Below are 23,103 nucleotides of genomic sequence, written 5' to 3' on the forward strand. Positions count from 1 at the left end.
ACGACCCGAAAATCAAAACCAAACGTCCCGGAACATAACTCCAACCATCTGATGCTGCCACATAGAATTTACAGTTGAGTACAAACATCACCCTCCGCCCAGGTTCGGTCCAAACGATGTGAAAGCCGGTCATGGGTATGTCCATAGGTATGATATCCCTCAATTTCATTGATCTAAGTCGGAAAATCCTGATAGACGATCCCGCTTATGGGCCTATGTTTATGAGATTTGGACCAAAATTGTGATTCATGACCACATCTAGGGGTAACTTAGCTAGTTACGGCGGCGACTGTAGTAGGGTGACTATCTTCTAGTCAGACTCTTGGCTTTGTTCAAAAGCGATTGAATGTCATGAGCTTCAGCTAAGACAAATAAAGTCATGAATAAATATTATCAGCGAGCGGATCACTCTAGCAATTTTTGGTGGAACATACACCATGGGACATTATAAAATTGTTAGATCGCACTAGCAATTCTCTAACGTCTTATTGTATGCACCTCTACCAAAAATTGCTAGAGTGGTCCGCTCGCTGATAATATACGTTATTCCTTGATATCCTCTCCGTTTTATAGTGTTTGAACTTGACCAATTTGACTCGAGTCTGCCAACTGTGCCTAGTCGCCCTCAATGCTTTGGAAATGATTACGTCACTGCCGTGGCGCTGCGAGTATTAACTATGAAGAATCACCAGAATGATCAAGCAGGCATATATATATTGGCCCACCAGAACGGGGCCGGGTACACCTAGATCGCCAAGACATGGCACTCATCACTCTCGCTGGCTTTTGAAAATAAAATGCTTGCACATGTAGGAGGTTAGGACTGGTAGAGATCTGCCGTGGTTAGAGCGCAACCGCCAGTACTTCATGTTGGGATTCAAGTTTCAAGTTCCCAAGCGACTCGGGTTTGGGGCCAGAAAGTGATATGTTAAGCCATTTACTTAAATCCCTTCAATGCTCCCCGTCTCGATTCGGAGTTGACCATGACGGTATTGAAGACGTTGGGATGCGTTGAGCACCAGAAAAGATTGAGGCACCTGCAGGACTACCTACTCACACGAGTCATACACAAGCAGCGCTGGGGTTTGATTGGCCCTGGTATCAGGAGACCTCGACTTCAGCTCCCCACAAAAATGCATATGCGCTCAGAGAGGGAGGTAAAGGAGCCCAAGAAAGAGCTCGCAGGCATGGATGGTTTCCAATTGTTGGCTTCGGCAAGCGCGTACATCCAGACCGTCGTTAGATTGTCAAGTTGCCGGCCATACGAACTAGGAAGCGATGAGCGGTTGCTTTCGATCTGAGCTTCGATTCCTTGCGAGTCGTGCTCCTGACTCCCGAAAATCTAAACACGGAACATACATCAATCGGCCAGCCCAAGCTCAGCCCGGATCAGATGAACTCATGAGCCCCTCACCGGGCTCCCGGCCGGACTGCTCTCCCAACTCCGAGACTCTATGCTCTCCACTATTTCCAGGACCCGCGTCTTCGGCCGCTCCAGCCGCACTGTCTCAGCGGTGTGCAGCGTGGCCGACGTGATGGAGGAAGCCCGCAGCGATGAAGAGGGCGATAACCCCCCAGGCGGCTCCAGCGTGGCAGTTGTAAGCTTCTTTACAGCTTTCCCTCCGTCTTCAGCCGCAGTTTCCGGCCGAGGAGGGGTCAAGAGAGCATCCTCCTGATTTGAAACCCCATCTCTCACCGCAGATGACATGTTGTGATCGTCCCGGTGACTGCTACCACCCTGTCTGTTCTCCTCCTCCTCGTCGTCCGGATCAACAATCAACACGCTCTCCTCCCTCTCCACCTCGGCATTCACTACCCTCAACGGCTCCTTCGGCACGGTAAACATGATCTGCACCGTCCGCTGCTCGGCCGCCCGCTCCAGGTCCAGATCCCACTCCTCCTCCTCCTCTCCGCCACCGCCACCGCCCTCGCCTAACCACTCCTTCCTTCCTTGCTGCTGCTGATGCTGTCTCCGACCCCGCAGGCCCGCACCGTACAGCCGTCCACCGTCGTAATCAGAGCTCCAAAGCAACCCCTCCCGCGTGGGACTCTCCCCGCTCGCGTGGCTCCCCGATTCGGGCGTTGTCCCGCCGCTGAAGACGCGCTTCAGGCTGCCGAACCAGCTCCGGCGGGGCTTGCTCTTGCTCGGGCTACCCGGCACTTGGACGTAGTCATCCTCATCCTCTTCCTCATAATGCACGTCCTTTGCTGCGCTGGCTCTGAATTTGCTGGTGGTTGGGCTGCCGGACGGAGAGCCCCCGAGTAGCAGGCTAGGGCCCTCGGCTTGTAGTGCGGCAAAGTTCAGGTTGGAACGCGCCGTGCTGTAGCTGTTGCCGGAGAAGGAGCTTCCGCTGCTGCTTCCCGCCCTTTCGTTATTGGCAGTGGAAGTGGTGGCCAGAGTGGTGCGCAGCCGCGAGAGGAGGACTCTATCCTCGGCCGCCGAGCCGCGCACGAAACTGAAGTCGCTCCGCTCCGAGAGGTTGCTGGCTGTGCGGCCGTCATCGGTTGAACCCGAAGATTCGGTGGGTGCCGAGACAAGGGAATGCCGCGCCGATTTGGTGGAGCCTGGGCCCCGGCGCACCGGGGAGACGCGGCCTGTTGCGCCTTGGCCTGTTCCTGTCACTGTTGCTGTTGCCGTGGTTCCCGGCTTCTGCCGCTGGAAGGGCCTGAAGGTGGGGATCTTAGATGGGGTGACTGCCTCAACATCTGAGACCCAGCCTTGTACGTCTGGGTCCTGTTCTTGGCCTTCGCCACCTCCTCCACCCGCACCTTGAGACGGGTGTTCTGCGGCCGGGGGGAGAGTTGGAGAAGAGTTTCGCGGGCTGGTGTGGTTGCTTGGCGGCGAGAACAAGCCTCCGGTTGGGGTGTGAAGGGTAGGTGTAACGAATGGGTCATCTTCGCGTTCTATTTTGTCCGGTCTCAGGGGGTAGCCTTTGCCGAGGTCACCGTCTTCGTCTTCGTCGGCTTCGTAGATAGGTTCGATGCGATTTGGGGCACGGGTAAGTGGCATGAAGTCGTAGGTGCTGGTGCTCGGCTGGTGCAACCCCTTGGCGCCTCTTGGCCGGTTGTTGAAGCTGGATGCTGATGGCGGCGGCGGCATGTACAGTGAGGGACCAGCCCTTGAGCCTCCGCGGAGAGTCTCGTAGCCCAGCGAGCGCTGCCCTTGCGTGTAAGGGTCATGACCACCCGTATACCACTCGCGCGCCGCGGCAGCAGTCCACGGGAATATGCCCAAGCCGTGATCTCGCTCGAGCATCTCGTCGTCTTCGCCGATGCCGCGAGGCAGCGAGCCGTTGACACCCTGGGCCAAGTCCCGGATTGTCTTGTGTCGCGCTGCGCGGCGTCTCTGGCGCCGGCGGAACCAGAGGAACCCGAAGGCGCCGAGAATAGCCACGACAAGGAGGCCCACGCCGAGTCCTATCCCCAGACCAATCTGCTTCTTCCGTGACGAGTCATCTGGGTTGTCGCTAGCGCCGTCATCAGTTACCCCTGAAGAGTCACCGCCATCATTGCCGCCTCCCCCGCCGGTACTACCGCCCCCGGTGCTACCGTCCCCACTGTCCCCTCCGCTTCCCCCTCGCAGCGGGCTGACATACTCGTCCGACCAGGTCATGCTGGTAATATTGTAAAACATGTTTCCACCTGCCGCCACCTGCCGCCTCTTGACTTCCCCACCCTCAGCCGAAATCTCAAAGCCGCCGTACACCATCATCACATTTCCCGGCAGCACCACCGCCCCGTGTCCATACACACCCGGTCGTTCACTCAGCTCCTGCTGTTCTGGAACTTCCCACTCCCAATCTTCCAGTCCCACGCCCACTCGAACCACAGCCAGCTGCGGCTGCGCTGCGGTTCTCACATCCCCAACCCACCCGCCATACACCACCAACCTCGTCCCGTCCTCGCTGAGCACAGCCGTATGCCCAGACCGGCTATCCACGCTCGCAGCAGCCCGACGAGCAGCGGCAAGATCAGTGCGGCTACCAGGAGGCGGCGGCGCAGCAATGGCGACAAAACTCCACGTCTCCTCGGGCAGTGACCAGACGGCGGCGGTGCTCATGTTGACAAAGGCGCTCTGCGTGTGGCCGCCGAGCAGGACGTGACTCGTCTGCTGCGTGACGAGCGGTCGTCCCACCCCGCCGTTGTCAGACGTGCGGTTGGTCAGGGACGGGGTGAGTTCGGTGAGGGTGAAGCCTGCTTCGGCGACCGGGGGTTGTTGGCCTTTGGGTGTGGCGTAGTCTAGGATGTGACTGGTGGAAGAGGTGGTTGGGGCCAAGCGAAGCATGCGGTTGGAGTAGGTTGCTTCTGTCTGCCAGGTGTCGGTTGAGGAGTTGGGGAAGGGGCACATGCCGCCGTACAGGTAGAGCGTAGGTTTCGAAAGGACGGGGCTGAGCTGTGGGGAGAAGTTGATCATGCCGCCGAGGTGGTAGGGCCCGCTTTGTGCGTTGTCCCATGCCGTGGACGGGATTATTTCGTGGCGGGTCCATTGGGCGTCTGATGTGTGAGCGTCAGGGGCGTAGGTCCAGAGTGAGGAGGCTGAGCCGGCGAAGCAGCCACCCGCGAAGACGGTGATGGTGCCATTGCGGAGAATAGACGGGGCAAAGGTGGTGCAGTTGCCGGCGTTATAATTGAGAAATGGGAGGTCAGGGGTGATCTTGGTTGGCTGAAGAGAGGAAGCGTGCAGGGAGGAGATATTGATGGAGAGGAAGTCGACTGCGTTTGGGCTGGCGCCGCTCGGGTTGAAGATGTAGGCCATGCCGCTGCCGGCGGCAGCATCAGGAGGTAGGAGGATGGTAGTAGGGGTGTACGGCAGCGTTAGTACGGCAGATGTCGGTGCTACCATGCTAAGCGCCGCAAATGCAAGCACGGTCCGGCCAGATGCAGCCCGCCGATGAGCAGGCCGCAGCCGGGTAGCGGCGTGGACCCTGATCGGCGTCGACCCAGGACCGGCCCTGAGTAGGTGAGCCTCCCCCGCTGCGCATATCTGCATTGTTGGTTTGTCGGTGGATGAAACAGAGGAATGGAACATGGTTGGCGTAACGGGTCGGATCGCCGCGCTAAGCTCCGCATTCTCGTCGTCCTGATCGCCGTGTCCGTAAAGAGTCTGACCGTGGGGATGACAGGGTGTCGCTCTTGGGAATACTTTTTTTTTTCGTATCTAGAATTCCACCGCAGGGGACTTGTCAGACTAACCCTGCGGTGACACGATAGTGTCGAGCCTGTGGATTAAGCACAACAGCAACAACAACAATAAGGATAAATCAAGACATCATCGCGGTCCCCAACAGATGTGAAATGATCTGGCACCAAATCGACTGGGCGGATTGAAGCAGTGCACGGTTCGCAAGAGGGAGAAAATGGGACAAGCGGGATGGCCACAATGCATACACTGAGGGGTCATCAATGGAATGTCAACAAACAGGCTCCCCTCCACACGACGCATCCCCAGACTCTCGGTTGCATCTGTGGGCTGCAAAGATGCCTTCGATGAATGGCAAAAAAGACACTCGTTATTGGACAGCTTTCTCCTATCAGCTGCAATCTGCAGACCTGTATCGGAGCTTGTCCAGATTTGTCAATTCTGATCGTTGGATGACGGACTTTTCGCTCCGGTAACAGTTGCTACAGCAACCGGGGCACAGGTCACACATAAAAACCCGAACTTGCGCCATCGCGGAAGGGATGAGAAGGTCACGTACCAGAAGACTGTGGCGAGGGAATCTGCAGATAGATTTGACATATTCGTTCCAACCCCCCCTGGGCGGCTAGTCGAATCGGCGACTTCGAAGCCACGACAGGTACTAAAGTAAACGACAGCGAACGCAAAATGATGATACTGATGATACCCCATCGATTTTCGTCTACCACAAGCTCCCTTCGCACACCACCAACCATACGGAGTCCTCCAATAGAGCAACACGAAACCATAGAAACGATTGAAACAGAAACAGATGGCATCCGTCATGACATCACCCCCTACGCTCCCTACCCTTGAGCTTCGCCAGATCCAGTCGTAACTCTTCCAGTTCCTCCTGCAGGCTCTCTTTCTTCTTCAACACCTCATCTCTCTCCCTCCTAGCCTCCTTCGCTGCCCTCTCCGCCTTGCCCGCCCTCTCCCGTTGTTCCTGCACCTTCTCAGCCCATTGCAGCCCATCACCATTACCCGCCGCAAACATCAAGGCGTCCCTCGTCTTGGCCAGCATCTCATTCTCACTCTTCAAGACCGCATCCAACCCCTTAACCTCGTTCACCTCATCCTGCATCCGCAGATTCTCCATCTCGGTCTTCTGCGCCGCATTGATCCGCGCCATGAACCTCTTCTCAAGCTCACTAACCGGCGCCGGAAACCGCGGCTGCACCAACGCCACCACCGTCGGTCGCAGCTCCACCTGCCGGGTATACGCCACGCCGGGATGCCGCTCCCACGCCGGCAGCACAAACAGCGTACTATTCGGCCCCTACCCAGCAATGCGATAATACCGCGTCACAATATTCACCGCCACCACCCCGCGCGCATACTCCCCTTCCCCGGGATTATCACTACTCACCCACACCCTGTCGCCCACAGTCCCGTTCCGCCTAAACACCCTCTCGCGGGCCTGCACGACCGCCTCCTGCTTGTCCAGGACCTGGTGCACGTACGAGAAGACATCGTCCCCGGCGTTGACCAGCACCCAGCGGTCCTGCGGGAAGGAGATCTCGCGCCCCGTCGACCGGGCGTCCGGGCCGAGCGAGGAGAGGTGCTGGTGTGGCACGGCCGCCTCGCCGGCGAGCGCGTCAAGCGCGTTGCCGTAGGCGTGCTCCAGGTGGTGCATGCGGGCCACGAGGGACTGCGTGAAGTGCAGCCATTGGCCGAGGAGGCTGTTGCGCGCGTTGTCGAGGTCTGAGTTGGCGTTTGGTTCGTTTTGGGGGGTGGTGGTGCTAGTGGTGGTGGTGCTAGTGGTGGTGGTGGTGGTCAGGATTGGGGGAGTCGGCGTTGGGGCGGGGAGCAGGCTCATCAGGCCGCCGGTGCTGCTGAACTCGTGGTCGAGGCGCTCCAAACAGGCGTTGGCGTGCATGATGAGGTTGTGGTGGTTGGCGTAGAGCTTTTGCTTCTCGCCCTTTTCGCGGGGCTTGTGCTCGGCGAGGGAGCAGTGGTACGTCGTGCCGAGGGCTTCGTGCCGGCCGCGGGCCTCGTTGACCAGCGCCACCAGGGGCTTGTGGTGGCTAAGGTCGTCATTGGTGTAGGGGACCGTCAGGTCGTCGAGAAAGTCGAAGGCGTCGTTGAGTTCGTACTTCCCAAGCCCTTGCCCCTTTCTGCTGAGCTGCCGCCGCCAATCTCGGCCGAATCGAGGGTCGGGTTCAGCGCGTGGATGAGGATACAAAGCGATTGGGCGCGTTGCTTGAGGGCCAACAAGGTGGGTGGCACCCCGCAAGTCGAAAGGTAGCCGCAGTTGACATGGCGGAGGAGGTCGCTTTCGACCTCGGCGTCATAGAGCCGCGATCACCGCGAGACGTAGGGCAGCGCAAAGTCGGTGGCCCTTATGTAACCCCGCTGCCCGGCGTGCTCGTCGTCCTCATGGTCCGCCAGATGCGTCAGCCTATGTCTCCGAGCGGTGTCCATGTCGGTGAGTAAGTGGTGTCAAGTGTAGGTACTCGCGGAGTTGATTTGACGATGAGGAACTGTGTTCTGCAGAGAAGCGTTGTGGCCAGCGTCCTGTTGCGCCTTCATATCGGAAATGTCTCATTGTTACAAACATGCCAGTCCAGCCGTATGCAGCACCAAGCCTCAAGCCACTGTGTGTGGTCTTTTGTCAAGTCTACGACCCGAACAAAGGCAGACACCTCCGCCCCGTCCACGGAAACGGAACACATCGGGCGGCCGAGGTGAATTCGAGCCAAACTGCCACCACGGAAAGGCTAAGTCGTGCGTTGGAAATGCCTCAGGGAAGATGTTGCTGGAAGACCCGGGTCGCTCTATGCTTCTGCCACATGCCAGGTTGTCACATAACTACTTGAACACGCACGCGCTCACAGCACCACTGCCACCAACTCAGATGTATTGTTGGTGTAGCGGTATGTACGGTCTCTCGAGCCAGTTAGAGGGCCTTTGGGCGTCGGCCAAGATATATAACCGTTATCTAGTTGAAGAGAAGGGGAAATTTATAAGGAATAAAGAAGGTGGGAAAAAAAGGAATAAAAAGGAGATACAAGGAGAGAAGGATGTTCCAATACCTGATGTTGTGGACAGAAAAAGATGGGTTGGAAAAATGAGAGAAAGAGAAGGAAAAGGAAAGGTCAGGCTCATCCGTACGGACGTACATTCCAGTGTCGTCGATCTGGTGTAACATGCCGTGAAAGACCGCCGTTGTCATGCTCTGATACAAGTCGATCTGTTTAACAGTCAATGACAGCTGCGAAGCGGTGTCACGAGAGCAATCAGCTCAATTGGATCGGCAATGCTTGAACAGCTGAAACCCGTGGGCTTGGAGTGACAGAAGAAGCTCGCTCTGAGAGCAGGGGTCAATTGCCAGACTGGGGAAGGCCTGCTACACTGCTGCAGGATGATGACAGGGCTCAAGAAGGGTGACGCACAGTCAGCTGGACTGGCAAAGCTGCTCCCCAAAAGCATCCAACAAAAATGGAGCTGGTGTTCAGCGAGAGGGAGAGGAAGTTTGGTCGGCCACTCGTCCAGTTGGTGGTTGCTGCCCGTGGTGATCATTGCAACCTTATTAACATAGTGTGCTGTCCTGTACGATTAAGTTTGCAAATCATATTTCTGAGTCTCCCGCAAATTGGCAAGTGGGACGCTTGCGGGGCGCGAGAGTCCGCCGTGTGGTTGAGATCTACAGAATGGACAAGACCACCGCAGATCAGAGGCCGGCTCATGATCGTACCGCAGAACGACGAAATGGCACGGACCAATGCCCACTGCTGCTGAGCTGTCTTGCGTCGGGCTTGAGACATTGACTGCAGCCAAGGCGAGCAGTTTCCAGGTCCGGTGAAGAGATAGACCAGAAACAAGAGGTTGCGCTCTGTACTCCGTACGGAGTCTCGAGGGAGTGTTGAAATGGAAGTGAAAACGACCCGCTCTGGAGAGGAGATTCCCGTCGCAGCGTTGCATCGCGACTGCCGTGACCTGGCCCAGCTGGTGAACTTGAAATTTGCATGCCCCACAAAAGCCATTCCAGGTTCGCCGCAGCTGCCCTGCCCGGCCACAGCTTTTGCGTCATTCTCATTGAGCCCATCAACCATGCACGAATCGAGAATGTCAGCCAAGGAGCACAAAGCTGGGCCTTGGGTCAGACAGCGGCGAGTCGAAGAAAAGTTGCAATGGCGGTCGTGTATCTTTAAAAGACAGATCTTTGTTCAGTTGCCACTCTTTGTCTCAAACTTGCCGCATCCATCTTTTTGGCTTTGCACTTTGAACGACTTGGCGTCCCATGCCGTCCTCTTGATCGCCATTCCCCAAGCCGCGTACCAAGCCTTGAGCCCCACTAAACTGGATCCTCCCTGGCCATTCAACACCACCGTCATCTCCTTGTCTCAGACGAACACACCCCTTTTGTTGGTTTGGCCGGCGGCCGCAACAAGCGCTTTGGCCCCTGTCTGGTCGATTTAGCAGAGTAATTAACACTGGCCGCTGTCGCGCCTGTTCATTCTGTTTCCTGTCCTTTCATAATCTGACACGCCAGTTTCAAGAGACGCCTTGCCGGACGGGAGCACAAGCGAGTTTCTAGAGGAAGCTGTGTTCCCAATATCGTCGTCGCCGAGGCGGTCATCGCCACCGCTATAATTTCACCCGAGAGTTGACGCAAGCAGCCTTCTGCCTGCGACTCGCAGAGTGACTCTGCACCACCGCCAATATGAGCAGCAACGACAATGAAGAGCCCCAGTCGAACTCGCTGTCGGGTGAGTGCCCTGCCCAAGCTTGCATGACAAGCACCGTTTCGCGGGAAGCTGACAGGCACATGCAGGCATGCTGGCGACCCTCGCCCCGGTCGCCGTAGTCTCTGCAGTATACCTCACCGTCTTCCTAGTCCTAAGAAGAAGCCAGAGACGCTACTATGCTCCTCGGACCTATCTCGGGAGCTTGCGGGAGAAGTAGGCCGCGCCGCTCTGCGTCGCTCGTCCAGATCAACTGCTGACATGCCGCAGCGAGCGCTCGCCTCCGCTTCCCAGTGGCTTCTTTAACTGGGTAGGGGGCTACTGGAGGATCCCCGACATTTACGCGCTTCAGCACCAGTCCCTCGATGCCTACCTCTACATCCGTTACCTGCGCATGGCCCTGGTCCTGTGCTTCGTCGGCGCCTGCATCACCTGGCCCGTCCTGTTCCCTGTGAATGCTACCGGCGGTGGCGGCCAGTCCCAGCTCGATGTATTGTCGTACGCCAACGTCAACCAGCAGACCGAGAGCAACCGCTACTACGCCCACGTCTTTGTCGCCTGGGTCTACTTCGGTTTCGTCATGTACATGATCATGCGCGAGTGCATCTTCTACATCAACCTGCGCCAGGCCTTCCTGCTGAGCCCCTTCTACTCCGAACGCATCTCGTCCCGCACCGTGCTGTTCACCTCGGTGCCCGACCCTTATCTGGACGAGGCGAGCTTGCGCAAGGTCTTTGGCGCCTCGGTCAAGAACATCTGGATTACGAGCAACACGGACGAGGTCGACAAGCTGGTCGAGGAGCGCGACAAGGTTGCCATGCGCCTCGAGAAGGCCGAGGTCAAGCTGATCAAGCTCGCCAACAAGGCACGCCAGGAGGCCATCAAGAAGGGCGCGTCTGCCGACGAGGCCGACAAGGCGCCCATCGTCGGTGACGCCGAGTCTGGCAGCATCGCCGCCCGCTGGGTCCCCAACAAGAAGCGCCCCACCCATCGTCTCGGACCCCTGGGCCTGATCGGCCGAAAAGTCGACACCATCAACTGGTGCCGCGCCGAGCTTGAGCGCCTCATCCCCAAGGTTGACGCTGCTCAGGCCAAGTACCGCGACGGAGGCTACAAGAGGATTCCTGGCGTCTTCATCGAATTCAGAACCCAGGCTGATGCCGAGGGCGCCGCCCAGATCCTCGCACATCACCAGGGCTTCCACATGACGCCCCGCTATGTCGGTATTCGGCCTGATGAGATTGTCTGGAAGTCCCTCGCCATCCCTTGGTGGCAAAAGGTCATCCGTCGCTACGCCGTGCTGGCTTTCATCACCGCCATGATTCTGTTCTGGGCCATTCCTGTCGCCTTCGTCGGTCTCATCAGCAACATCAACTACCTCGCCACTATCAGCTTCCTCACCTGGATCAAGCAGATCCCGCCTGTTATTCTCGGTGTCGTCACCGGCCTGTTGCCCTCAGTTATGCTTGCAGTTCTGATGTCGCTGGTCCCCATTGTGATTCGCTGTACGCAATCCAAGCCTCCTGCCCTGTTTTGGGTGAACCCAAAGCTAACAGCCGACAGTGTGCGCAAAGTTTGCTGGAGAGCCGTCCGTTTCGAGAGTCGAGCTGTTCACGCAACAAGCCTATTTCGCCTTCCAGGTTATTCAGGTCTTCCTGGTCGCGACTCTGGCCTCGTCTGCCACGGCTGTTGCCAAGCAGATCGTTGATTCACCGACCAGCATCCCGTCCATCTTATCCAGCAACCTGCCCAAGGCGTCCAACCTCTACATATCCTATTTCATCGTCCAGGGCCTGACCATCGCCACCAGCGTGCTGACCCAGGTGTTTGGCTTTGTCATTTTCACTCTGCTGTACAAGTTCCTGGCCAACACCCCTCGCGCCCTCTACACGAAATGGTCCAACCTGAGCGCCATCTCGTGGGGCAGCACCATGCCGGTGTATACCAACATTGTGATCATTGGTGAGTGTCTTCCCCTCGATAGCCGCTCAGACATCATATTGACCGTCGCTAGCCATCACCTATTCCTGCATCGCCCCGCTGATGCTGGGCTGGGCCACCATCGCCATGTTCCTCTTCTACTTCGCCTGGCGCTACAACGTCTTCTTCGTGACCGACACGCGCATCGATACGCGCGGCCTGATCTACCCCACGGCCATCAAGCAGCTCTTCACGGGCCTGTACCTCGCCGAGATCTGCATGGTCGGCCTCTTTGCCGCGTCGGTCGCCATCGGGCCCCTGGCGCTCATGATCGTCTGCCTTGTCTTCACCGTCCTCTTCCATCTCTCGCTCAACTCGGCCCTCGACCCGCTGCTCTACAACCTGCCACTGACCCTGCTCGCCGAAGAGGAAAGCGTCCGGCTCCTCGACATGGAGAAGGGTGCGCACGCCGCCGCCTCGTCCGCCGCGGTAGCCCACCACGACCTCGACGGCGACGGGCAGATCGACCACACCGAGGCTGCCGTCTCGCACGCGCGCGAGGCCAGCAAGGTCACGGGCAAGGCGGGCAACATCCTCACGCGGTTCCTCAAGCCGTGGATTTATGCGGACTATGCGACGCTGCGCAACCTGGTGCCGCGCGGCGTCGAGGTCGGGCAGTACTCGGATGATGTTGTTAATAACGCCTATCACCCACCCTCGGTGACGAGCCAGACGCCGCTGCTATGGATTCCTGCGGATGCGGCGGGGGTGTCGAAGCAGGAGGTGGCGCACACTAGCAAGGTCATTCCGATTACCGACGAGGGGTGCGAGTTGGATGAGAATGGGAAGCTGGTGTGGGATCATGAGAGGAGCAGGCCACCTGTTTGGGAGGAGAAGGTTTACTATTAGGTTTAGGGAAGTCGTCATTGCGAGATGACAGAACATGGGTTGTTGGGGTGAGCCTGAAGGTGAGTGGAGCATGGTAATGGGGTGGAATGTCGACGAGAAAGGATGATTTTTGCACTGATACCCGAGCATATGGAGAACGGGGTTTGCCGAGTTTGTTTTGAGATACCGTTCTCTAAGCCCTTTGAGGGGTGGTAATTTTCATTCATGGATTAGACACGTCTGTTGTTATTGCAATAGCGGCGAGATCAAGGCGCACACGCGTGCCCAGAGCGGTTACTCCCCGCTTTTGATTATATGTTCAGCACGAGCTGGATGAGGACGACGTCGCCACTGACTGCCATTCTGGCAGTACGATACCTCGGCCGGACAACCGGGACTTCAGACGATGAATATGTTGACGATGCGTGAGATCCTGTATGCTTATTCGGCGGGTAACTGCAGGAAGCGTCTACCTTCTCTGGCTGAAGGACCGCAGTCCAAGATGCCGGCAGCTGAATTTCGAGCTCCACCCCTGTTCTGAGCCTCGTCGGAGTGGAGTTAGCGGGAGACGGCGCTGGCTTACACTGAGGGACACCACCAACCTGTTGCCTGTGCTGTCATTGACAAGTTTTAAAACCAGGGGGGGTCCTCGAAGCCCCGAGTTTCCACGCATCTCATCCAGAGATACAACACGCCAAACATGGCCGACGAAATACCACACACGAGCCCTTCCGCCTCAACCCTGGAACAAGGACCTGCAACAAGGTCAACCTGAAAGAGGCGGCGCCATGACCCCCACAACCCCGGGCGCCGCCTTGGCGCCAATGCATCACCATCCTTCCACCCCGGACGCCACTGAGACTACCTCGTCCACGACGACGGCCGATCCGAGCCGACTTGAAGCGCAAGCCACCCTGCAGCCCAACCCCAACCCCAACAAACCACCACCACCACCAGCCTTCGGGGCCCGACCCGCCTGCTTCAAGACACACTGCAGGAGATCGTCTTTGTCTTCCAAGCCACCACCGCCACAGCGACCTCCTCCTTCTTCCAGGGCGCCCCACCGCCATCATCACGGCGTTCATCGGCCACAACCTGGGCATGAGCCAGGGACAAATCACGTGGATCACGGCGTCGACGACGCTGACGGCCAGCGCGTTCCAGTTGGGTCGCGGGCATGAGCTCGTTCAGCGGCCTTGCTCTGCTGGTGGCGTGGACGCAGGACCCGTTCTGGATGGACGTCGTGTGCGGGATCCTGGGGGTGAGTGCGGCCATGGTGGTGCCGCCGGCGATTGACATCATGGGCGCCGCGTATGAGACGCCGAGCAAGAGGAAGAATCTGGCGTTTTCGGCGTTCAGCGCGGGGAATCCGCTGGGGTTCGTGTTTGGGAGTGTTGTGAGCGGATTGGCGACGATGGTGTTCAACTGGCGGGCGTCGTTTGTGCTGATCACTACCCTGTGGGTGTTGTTTACGGTCCTGGCGGGCTTTACCGTGCCCAAGGTCGAGGCGTTTCCGGCTGAGCAGCCGTTTGGCGAGAGGGTGAGCAGGTTTGTGAAGGCATTTGACTTTGTCGGGACGGCGTTGACCATCTTGGGCACGGGCTTGTTGACGGCGGGTATAACGAGAGTCTCCATGTGAAGCTCTGGGTTTTGCTTTGGAAGCAAGTACTGACTCACTGGTGGCATCGGACCGACTGATCGATGGCAGACGGCACACATCATTGCCATCCTGGTGGTCATCGGGGTGCTGCTGCTCGCGGTTTTTGCTTACTGGGAAACATATCCATACCCCCTAATGCCTCCTCAACTATGGAGAGATCGCAACTTCACGTTTGTACGTGTCTTTCTTCACATGTGCCTGCTGCTACTCAGGAGGCCCGTCGCTGACTTTCGCAGATTATCTTGGCCTGCCTCCCCCCGTATATTTCGTTCACCGCGGCGTAGTTCTGGCTCGCCTTCTTCATGCAAGAACTCCAGAGGCTGTCGCCCATCACTGCTGCAGTACAACTTCTCACACAGGCCATCGCCGGCTTGATCTACAATGTCATTGCTGGATCAGTCCTGCACTGCATCAACAACACGCTAGTGCTTGCGCTGGGTTCGAGCACCTACGTGGCGTCGAATGCGCTCATGGCCCTGATGAGACCGGATAGCCCGTACTGGGCCTTCATTTTCCCAGCTCTGATCCTGTCCGTTGTTGGAGCCGACTTTCAGTTCAATGTCGCCAATGTAAGTCCGAACCTGCCCTTCTCAACTGAGATGTTGCACACAGACATGGACTGGGTGTAGATGTATGTAATGCAGTCGTTGCCATCCCATCAGCAAGCCCTGGCAGGAGGCATCTTCAACACGCTGTTCTGGCTAGGGGCAGCCATTGCGTTGGGGGCCACCACAGCTGTATTCACGTCGGCCACTGGCACGCCCGAGGCCATGGCAGACCCGATGCTGCCGTACGCCAGGGCGTTCCAGGTTCCGATTGGGCTGAGCGCAGGAAGTTTCTTGTTCTTGCCGTTTGTGAGGCTGGGCACGCAGGGACATGCCCCGGGCAGCGCACCTGTTGGCGACTCCAATCTTGAGGGCAAGGAGCTGGTCGCATTTCCTGTTGTTTCCGTTGGAGAGAAGTAGCGGATGGATACTTAATGTCATGTGGCTCGGCAAAGGGATGGAACCATGCTTGCCCCATGGTCGTCCAATACCGGACAACACCCAAGCAAGTTCGACGAGCCCATCATTGACAACAAGTCTTGGCACGTCTGATCGGGCTGAAGCAGGCTCGGACATTTGAAAAAGCCATGCAGCAGCGCCCAAGGCACCGGCATGCTTCCCCACGGCCTTGATCACGAGGGCAACAACCAGACCCAATTGCCCCTGTCTCGGCTTCTCTCGGATCCCCTTCCAAGACACCGAGCGGTTCTGAACAAGAATGCGCCAGAGCCAACAATGTTTGTCCCCAGACATAGAGGCGTCCAATGGCGTGCCTCCACCCACGCCAACCCTGCAAGTATTAGTTGGGGTTTCGTCAAGAGTGACACAAGATGGGGGGTTGGATGCCTGGATGGTGATGGCCGTCGAGACATAAGTACTGCTGGCGAGACTTGTCTTGTTCCTGTTTACTCTGCAAACCTGCTCGCCTCTCCCAATGGGTTGAAGACAGTAACTTGTCTTCGTCTACTCATCAGAAAGTTGAAAGTGACAGATCCCGCTGTGCTCAAGGTTGCAAGTTAGCCTCATAGCGCCGTCAGTGTCTCCTTCCTTGTGTGCTAACTTTGACCAGCAACATGTCTTTCGGTGCCGGAGTTCCCAACCAGGGCAGTCTTCCCCTCGAGGAAACCGGACACGAGAGCCCCTTCCCGACCCAGCACAGCCGAACCAGCAGTGTCCAGTCGACTACCACTGACTATGATCCCACCACGGAGGCCAAGGCGTCCAAGTTTCCCGAGATCATCCGCCGCGACATGGAGTTCTTCATGGCACGCCTGACCCGGACAATCTCGACCGATTCGACGAGCTCGACTGGCTCGCCATGAACCAAACTAAAAAAAAAGGCAACAACTTACAAGATGTAGAAGAGAGGCATGACGGCATGGTGGCATGGAAGGATATACCCCACGAGATTGAACTGGTACTGGGTTTATTACGGCTCATGACATGGCGTTGGCTCATGTTTGGGTTGGCATGTGGTTTCTCGCGGTTCTGGTGCTCGGCTTGTACGAACATGAGGAAACTGAGAAAGATTGTCAGCATTGATTAGTGTCTTTAACTAAACGACGAAACGATGAACAACTTACCATGGTCAGGCCAGCGTCCACCCCCAAATCGAGCCTCGTCCGTTCATAGGTGTGACTTCTCTCCCACTCCTCTAACCGCGCCGTCACTCCAAGCGCCTCCACATTCCCAGAACATTCACCGAGCCTCCATCAGCTACCTACATTAGGTATCCCAAGCCACCCTTAATTCTGGTAACATCACACCCGCGCTTCACCACTGCTACGTGGTCTCACACACCAAGCAGGGATGGAATTAAGCAGGCCAAGCACGACAGACGACAGTCGCCTTTAGTCATCAAGGTGAAACATAAAGCAAAGGTAATAATAATAAACCGAAACGCTCTCGATCGATCAAAGAATGGATGATGCCTCGTCCATGCCGAACCCTGCTAAAAAAATGTCCGAACCTCCCCCGTCGCTTGCAATGACCAAACTCTTTCCCCGTTCCTTCTAGATCCTCTTCATCTGAAACACAAAGTAGCACTACTATGCGAGCCGCTCAAAACACGAACCAGGCAAGAGGAAAAAAAATGGTCACACAGCCTCCCCACTTCATCATCGCCAGGCCAAACACGCAACCCCCAAAACAAGAGAAGCCTCCTTCTCGTCCTGCAGCAAACCAGCCAGCCCCCAACCCTCAACAAAGACAAAAGATAGACTCCAAGATGCACTCCACCCACCCACCCACGCCTCCAGCCATCCACCATGCCCTATTCCTTCAAAGTTCCCAACAATCCAAAATCCCCCAAGTTAGTAGGAAACCCCCCCCCCCGCCGCCTGCCCATGCAACATTTCCCCCTGCACCGGCACCGGCACCGGCACCGGCACCGGCACCGCCTGTGGCACCGTCCACACATCCCCCGGCATCCCTGCCCCAAGAAACCAGTTCCCGTCATCCGACGCCATAAACTCATCGGTGCCGTGCGCAAAGTGGTCGATCCCTCCAGGCACCAGGTTCCACGGCATGTTCTGGTTCTGCTCGATATGCTGTGGCATCTCGTAAAGCGGCAGCTTCAGCATGGCCGTCACGGCTGACGCCGGATGCGGGTGCGGGTGCGAGTTGTGCTGCTGCTGCGAGTTGTGCTGCTGCTGCTGCTGCTGCTGCTGCTGTGTCTGCGGGGAGGGCATGGCGCCGCCGTTCGTCGAGGTCTGGGAGGGAGATTGCTGTTGGTGGTGGTGGTGATGGTTGTGCGGCTGCTGATGGTTGTGTGGCTGCTGGATGCGCCAGAGGGTGGACGCGGCGGCCTCGGCGGCTGCTTCGGACGAGACTGAGTCTGGAGGGCCGGCTTGGTGCGGCTGCTGCGACGTGTTGATCGGGGTGAAGGACAGGGACGTGGATCGGGGCGTTTTGGCGTGGTCGGCCGCGTGGTTGCTGTCCAAGCCGACCGAGGAGCCCGGCTCGGCGGTGCTATCGCGTGAGGAGCCCTTCTCCTCCTCGATGGCTAGTATCTCGCCGTGATTGACCACCTTGAAGCCTTGCTGCTTCCACTCCTCCAGCCCGCCGCCGCCCCTGCGCATCAATTCGGGCCGTCTGCAAATGTGGTAATAAGTGTCCATCTGGCGGAAATAGTCGGCGTACGTCTCTGCTAGCTTCAGGTACAGCGAGAATTTGGTTTCCAGCATCCGGTATGTCAGCCCGGTCGGACCGTGCGTCTTCAAATCCAACTCTCCGGCGATTCCCTGCTTCGGAAGCATGTGACCCTTGGTGTCCATGTGGGGGAAGTGGGCGGCGTAGATGCCGACAAAGGCGGCGTGCCATACCGCAAAAAGAACGAGAGATGACATGGGAAGTTTGTCTCGGCAGATCTCGGTGAGGTCAACTATCTCCTTGGCTGCGTGGAAGACCTCCTCGGCGCTGGCCTCCCAGAAGCCCTGCGGCTCGTCGCCCTCCGGGAACGTGGGCGGGTCGAGAGGCCCGACGGGCCTGTTGCAATTGATGGCGATGAACGGAATATACTCGCGGTGGAGCATGATCCTACACAACGCGCCCAGCATGTGCAGTGAGACGTAGACGCTGCTGGCCTGATGGTTCTCATGTGCGTAGTAGTTGCTATCCGACCACTTGTGCTGGTCCGGCAGGTCCCGGTAGAAGGATTCAAGCTTCCCACGCAGCTGGAAGAAGTTCGTCTCGGGCGTCCACGGAGGATGTCCCTCTGTGAAGCGGCCGCCCGAGAAACACCATTTGGATATCTCGCCCCAGAGGTCGACGAGCCGGACAAAGCGGCTGAGCACGCTGTGACGGATTTTGGGATCGTTTTCCTCGCCCGGGACGGGTTTCAGAAAGCCCGTGTAGACCTCCTCTGAGAGATCAAACGAGTGTTCAGGGCAAGGCAGCTGGATATGCAAGTCCTCGGAGCGGATCGCCGAGACGCGGTCGTTACCGCAGCCCAGGAGACGGTCCAAGATCAGGCAGCTGAACATGGTCCGTCGCCTGATTTCTTTGGCAATTATCCTCTGCCCTGGCGGTATGGTCGTCTGAACCGGCTTGACGGGCCGGGGCCTGAAGGCCTTGCTGGGTTCCCTATCGCCATCACCCAGGCCTAGCGCCTGCGCCATCCTGATAGCAACGCCAACATACATCCAGGCCGCCATGCCCCCGACTCTTGGCCTAGCCTGGCTCCACTCGTAGAGGCCCAGCATCAAGAAGGCTTGGACCCTCTCAACCGACGCGATGGCCATACTCGTCCTCAAACCGCCGAGCGCCTTGGTCAAGACCTCGGCATAATACTCGGATGCACTCGCCGCATCGGATGCCGGGCCGGCCGCCCGAGGCTTCGGAACGCCGGACACTGCCGGGCTCTTCGTCGAGGCGGTGATGTACGAAACCAGCGTGGGGTGGAAACGCACCGTCAGGGTGAGAATGCCCAGCAGCACGAGGTTGATCTCGGGCGACGTATCCGAAGGCTTCGCCCTGAACCTGCTTCGGAGCTTCTCCTTCAACGTGGCCAGGTGTAGAAACGGCAGCTCCGTGGCAAAATGCAGCCTGTAATAGTCGAACAACTGACTCCAGACGGCCTCGGTCAGGAAAGGGGCCGAGAGCACATCCTCGGCGACGACCGCAGCAGGGACGGCACCTTCCATCCTGACAATATCTTCAATCCTCCGCTGGCGTTTCCGCTCTGTGCCCTGCTCCATCTTGATTCCGGGGGACGGCTCGGACCGCTTCGGCTGGGCCGGGGGGGCTTCAGGGTAGGTGCACTCCTTGCCATTTTTGATACACGTATCGCAGGGGGATACGCCGCCCGAGTTATTGCACTTGATCTTGGACTTGCGGCAGCGTTGACAGGCAATGCTAGACCTCAATGGCGTCCGCTTGATTCCCTTTTTGGAGTCGACAGCACCGGGGCTGCTGGGGCTGCCAGACATCATGGGAGCTGGAACGGGCGACCTGTGGTCATCGTCGGCAGCCGCGGCTATGGCGCCGGTGTGGGCCTGGGTGCGGACCGCCCCGGCCGCGGTGGGGCGTGTTGGGCTGCGCGGCAGCGGCTGGCGTATGTTGGGCAAGCGTTCCAACGCTGGAAGACGTTGGGGCGGCGCAGGCGGCTCTGCCGGGTCGATGGGCGCATCGGGCGCCGGGGCGGCGAAGGCGTCGTGGAACTTTCTTTTTGGGGTGGGCTCTTGGGCGAACGACGGTGATCCGGCAGCCGCGTCGGCGTCGGGCGGCTCGGGAGGGGAGAGGATGGATTGGATGCGCAGCTGGGAAGCAATCGTGACGGCGGGTTGGGTCTCGCGAGAGGACCCCCTGACGCAAACACACGGAGTCAAGGCCTTCCCCGGCCACACACACTGTACAGTGCAACAGGCGGCTGCAAGACCGCTCGGCGGGAGCGATGCGGGCACGGCAAGGGAGGGCCGAGACTCGACGTTACGGTCGGGGTTGTTCGGGCGGGCCGCGAGAGAACGAACTAAATACGCACGCTCAGGAGGGCACTGCCGACGAGATCGTTGGCGGTAGCAGAGGCGGGACCAGGGTCAGGGGCAGCACAGCATGCAGTATGGAAACCGGGCGAGTGCTCGCAGCTGACAGATGGGAGAAGGAAGGTGGCCGGAACGGGTCCAGACGACAAGCTGGCTGGGACGGGTGTTTGCACGACGTCCAGTGTGTGCTGTGTGACAATATCCACCAACGGCGCAGGTGTCCGTTTGCGCGAGTAGCCGGGCGAGTGAGCGGGCAGCGACTGCGACTGTGTGCGTATCCGGACGGGCCAATGTGACGCCGAAACGTTGCCGGCGATGCCTCTCGGGTTGCGCGACGGGAGCGGGGATGCGGAATCCTCGCGGGCGTGGAGGGCTTTCTGGGTGTTTCAAACGGGTCGGTTGGTAAAAGGCGGTCTGACGCGGGATGCAGCAGAAGGGCTTCTGGCTTCTCCTGTTTGACGGGACCCAGAGAAGCGCACGGAATTTGATGTTGCAAAGTGAGGTGCAGGTAAATTGAATCGGCGAGCGGGAATGCGGGATTGATTCAAGCTTCTTGCTGGGTCGGCTAAGTATTGTCGGCAACGTCGGCTGGGTGGGTACTGCGAGTTGTTCAGTGTCCACAGCAGTATGGAGTAAGGTACAACAGGTAAGGTAAAAATACTTCAAGGTTTAAGTTTCTGAGGCAGGTCGCGACAATTCCTCACCTTGATGGGGAAGGCAGGAGGGGAAGTAGAGCGATGTGGCGCCGCGCGGGCTATATCTTTGTGAAAAACCCCGAGAAGCGGGAACCCTGACATCCTTTTCGACTCAGGACCTGGAGAGACACCCGTGGATGGATCATTTCCAATGCTGGAGCGGGCTGCTCGTGCCGGCCAGCGCGCAGCGGGCCAAGCTCCTTGACTCCAGGGACGGTTGTAGCCTTGGCCTCTCGCTCTTCTTCTACCCATTATCGGGCCACAACCTCCATTTTCTCTGATCAATACCTCCAGTTATGGAATGGCCTTGGGAAGTCGAGTTCTGATCTCTGTTTTCCGATGCTTTGCCCACACACCAAACGTGGGCAAGTGCCGACACTTTCATCGAAAGGCCAGGCCTCGCACCGATAACGACCCCACGGGTCTTCGGGATGCCCTGGCTTGCTTGGCACCGGATGCCCGCGCCAGAAAAGCACCCACCCCACTCCCGATTCGAAACATGCCGTTTCCAGAGTTCGTTGCTCTGAAGACGAGGCCCTCCTGATCCAAGTCCTCAAGGTCGGCAGTGCCTGCTCGCCTTAGAACTTGCACACACAGGGTGCCTCTCTGGGTGTCTTTGCCGGACCCGACATTAGGTGGAACGAGGAATCTGTGCTCCGTACACAACAGGTACACTTAGTAATAGTTACACCTCTCACGGTGCGACTAAAATGGAAGGCCGAGGGTCCCTCGGCTGTCCGTTCGGTGTGTACGACGGCCCGCTAGCAAGGCGACGCGGGAACGTCCACTGGAAAAGACATCAACATATCTAACGCAACTCACGTCCATCAGATGCCCATATGCCGCTAGTAGGAGGACTGAGAGGCAACAGGATAGCTTAAGAATACGAAACCCCAACGTAGTTATCTTGGACGGTGCCTGCATCTGAGGACCATTTCATCAGACGTCGGTCTCAGGTTTTTATCGGGTGTTGCTTTTACGCTCCCGGCAAGCCATCCCGTTGGCTGCCAAGTTCATCGGGATGTTGGGACGAGATTGCCGGAGCAATGTTTGGGGGTCAATCCAGAGTTGTGGAACCCAGGCGGCCGGCAGGGGGCCGAATCGGAATCGGCTACAGCCACTCCGGTGCGAGCCGTCATTCAACAAAGCAATGCTCCGGGAACACACCACGCAGTGTGCCCGGTCGCCAACCCCAATACATCGAGAGGAGGCTTGTAGGGCACCTTCTGTGTACGCAGTTCATCCATGAGTTGGGCCTCGAATCCTCCAGGCGGGCCCCACAACATGCGTACAGTAACTAACACATTCGTTGCGGCATGCGAGCTCCGGATCTGTTAAGGGAAGGTCTGTGAGGCCTTAGAGGAAAGGATCTCGGTAAGCTGCGCATGGGGTTGCCATCACTCGCGATCAAAGTTTGCCGGGAAGGCAACCCACCAGAAGGCGAAGTAGCCGGTTGTATCACGACGTGCGGCCCGAGAGGGTCTTCTTTTGGACACAGGGCTTGTCGGCGCCGGGAAGGGAGGGTTAAAGACTTCTGCCTCGGTAGTCATGGCGGGGAGCACATTGCAGTGCCTTTAACCCAAATCCACCACCACTCGCTGCGATCTGTGAGGACCGCAAGAATCCTACATGATGCCCCCAAAGTCTCGGTTATTACCATGGATAAGATCCATGATCCTGTGCAACTTCCCTCGGTACGTGCTACTTGTAGCATCGTGGAATGGGAACGTACAGGGGCTCGCCACGTGAGGTCAAATGGAACTCGCTTGCCCCATGGCCTTGATAACGGGCCGGTGCAACGGTGGACTCGACCCCTTGCGAGCATGCAAGGCCTGTTGGGCTTCTTTGTTCGAGGCCCTCAATCATGAATGCAAGCCTCTCTGAGCGAGAAGCTGACGAGTTCTGAATGGCGTCTTTGTCGAAAAGAGTGGTGGCGGACGACGAGCCTGTTCCCAGGCCCAATGACGTCGTCCTGTTGGCAGAAGCTCGAGAGGCCTCGCGCATGCTCCACACACGACACGCCTTTAAGCGCCCACGGCCGCGGGATG

The 23,103-nt window shown here is 58.0% G+C and overlaps 6 protein-coding genes across 6 annotated transcripts; 4 read left to right on the plus strand and 2 right to left on the minus strand.

Annotated features, from left to right (window-relative positions):
* Positions 1-1,215: 1,215 nt before the first annotated feature.
* On the minus strand, positions 1,216-7,727 carry N657DRAFT_662292 (uncharacterized protein). The gene is made up of 8 exons (XM_062795133.1): positions 7,488-7,727; positions 7,363-7,454; positions 6,489-7,285; positions 5,990-6,458; positions 3,105-4,974; positions 2,998-3,074; positions 2,696-2,964; positions 1,216-2,656 (listed from the first exon to the last, which is right to left on the minus strand). The coding sequence occupies exons 1-8, from the start codon at positions 7,601-7,603 to the stop codon at positions 1,400-1,402; spliced, it is 4,947 nt and encodes a 1,648-aa protein (XP_062649683.1). The 5' UTR covers positions 7,604-7,727; the 3' UTR covers positions 1,216-1,399.
* Positions 7,728-8,718: 991 nt separating this feature from the next.
* On the plus strand, positions 8,719-9,723 carry N657DRAFT_282644 (uncharacterized protein). The gene has a single exon (XM_062786619.1). The coding sequence runs from the start codon at positions 9,050-9,052 to the stop codon at positions 9,599-9,601; it is 552 nt and encodes a 183-aa protein (XP_062649684.1). The 5' UTR covers positions 8,719-9,049; the 3' UTR covers positions 9,602-9,723.
* A 122-nt stretch (positions 9,724-9,845) lies between these two features.
* On the plus strand, positions 9,846-12,696 carry N657DRAFT_678944 (DUF221-domain-containing protein; the record flags this gene model as incomplete). The annotated part of the gene is made up of 5 exons (XM_062796124.1): positions 9,846-9,891; positions 9,957-10,083; positions 10,138-11,372; positions 11,431-11,829; positions 11,882-12,696. The coding sequence occupies 5 exons, from the start codon at positions 9,846-9,848 to the stop codon at positions 12,694-12,696; spliced, it is 2,622 nt and encodes an 873-aa protein (XP_062649685.1).
* A 955-nt stretch (positions 12,697-13,651) lies between these two features.
* N657DRAFT_709146 (MFS general substrate transporter) lies at positions 13,652-15,764 on the plus strand. Its single transcript, XM_062797414.1, has 4 exons — positions 13,652-14,302; positions 14,384-14,554; positions 14,620-14,904; positions 14,965-15,764. The coding sequence occupies exons 1-4, from the start codon at positions 13,853-13,855 to the stop codon at positions 15,298-15,300; spliced, it is 1,242 nt and encodes a 413-aa protein (XP_062649686.1). The 5' UTR covers positions 13,652-13,852; the 3' UTR covers positions 15,301-15,764.
* On the plus strand, positions 15,397-16,303 carry N657DRAFT_282512 (uncharacterized protein). Its single transcript, XM_062786618.1, has 2 exons — positions 15,397-15,895; positions 15,950-16,303. The coding sequence occupies exons 1-2, from the start codon at positions 15,493-15,495 to the stop codon at positions 16,153-16,155; spliced, it is 609 nt and encodes a 202-aa protein (XP_062649687.1). The 5' UTR covers positions 15,397-15,492; the 3' UTR covers positions 16,156-16,303.
* An 889-nt stretch (positions 16,304-17,192) lies between these two features.
* Positions 17,193-22,962, minus strand: N657DRAFT_670086 (uncharacterized protein; the record flags this gene model as incomplete). Its single annotated transcript, XM_062795520.1, has 7 exons — positions 22,490-22,962; positions 22,348-22,352; positions 21,878-21,912; positions 21,754-21,842; positions 21,536-21,704; positions 20,360-20,737; positions 17,193-20,228 (listed from the first exon to the last, which is right to left on the minus strand). Exons 1-7 carry the CDS (start codon positions 22,603-22,605, stop codon positions 17,193-17,195), a joined length of 3,828 nt encoding a protein of 1,275 aa, XP_062649688.1. The 5' UTR covers positions 22,606-22,962.
* Positions 22,963-23,103: the final 141 nt, after the last annotated feature.

Source organism: Parathielavia appendiculata (genome assembly GCF_033297405.1).
Source record: "Parathielavia appendiculata strain CBS 731.68 unplaced genomic scaffold N657scaffold_3, whole genome shotgun sequence".
NCBI lineage: Eukaryota > Fungi > Ascomycota > Sordariomycetes > Sordariales > Chaetomiaceae > Parathielavia > Parathielavia appendiculata.

Excerpts from the sequence above, each read along its gene's own strand:
- N657DRAFT_282512 (XM_062786618.1), top strand. The coding sequence starts at position 15,493 with ATGCTTCCCCACGGCCTTGATCACGAGGGCAACAACCAGACCCAATTG. Across the intron at positions 15,896-15,949 it reads CGCTGTGCTCAAGGTTGCAA|CAACATGTCTTTCGGTGCCG; the intron begins GTTAGCCTCATA and ends AACTTTGACCAG.
- N657DRAFT_662292 (XM_062795133.1), bottom strand. The coding sequence starts at position 7,603 with ATGGACACCGCTCGGAGACATAGGCTGACGCATCTGGCGGACCATGAG. Across the intron at positions 7,455-7,487 it reads GCGCTGCCCTACGTCTCGCG|CGACCTCCTCCGCCATGTCA; the intron begins GTGATCGCGGCT and ends CGAGGTCGAAAG. Across the intron at positions 7,286-7,362 it reads GCAACGCGCCCAATCGCTTT|GGCTTGGGAAGTACGAACTC; the intron begins GTATCCTCATCC and ends GAAAGGGGCAAG.
- N657DRAFT_282644 (XM_062786619.1), top strand. The coding sequence starts at position 9,050 with ATGGAAGTGAAAACGACCCGCTCTGGAGAGGAGATTCCCGTCGCAGCG.
- N657DRAFT_709146 (XM_062797414.1), top strand. The coding sequence starts at position 13,853 with ATGAGCTCGTTCAGCGGCCTTGCTCTGCTGGTGGCGTGGACGCAGGAC. Across the intron at positions 14,303-14,383 it reads TGACGGCGGGTATAACGAGA|ACGGCACACATCATTGCCAT; the intron begins GTCTCCATGTGA and ends GATCGATGGCAG. Across the intron at positions 14,905-14,964 it reads TTCAGTTCAATGTCGCCAAT|ATGTATGTAATGCAGTCGTT; the intron begins GTAAGTCCGAAC and ends GACTGGGTGTAG.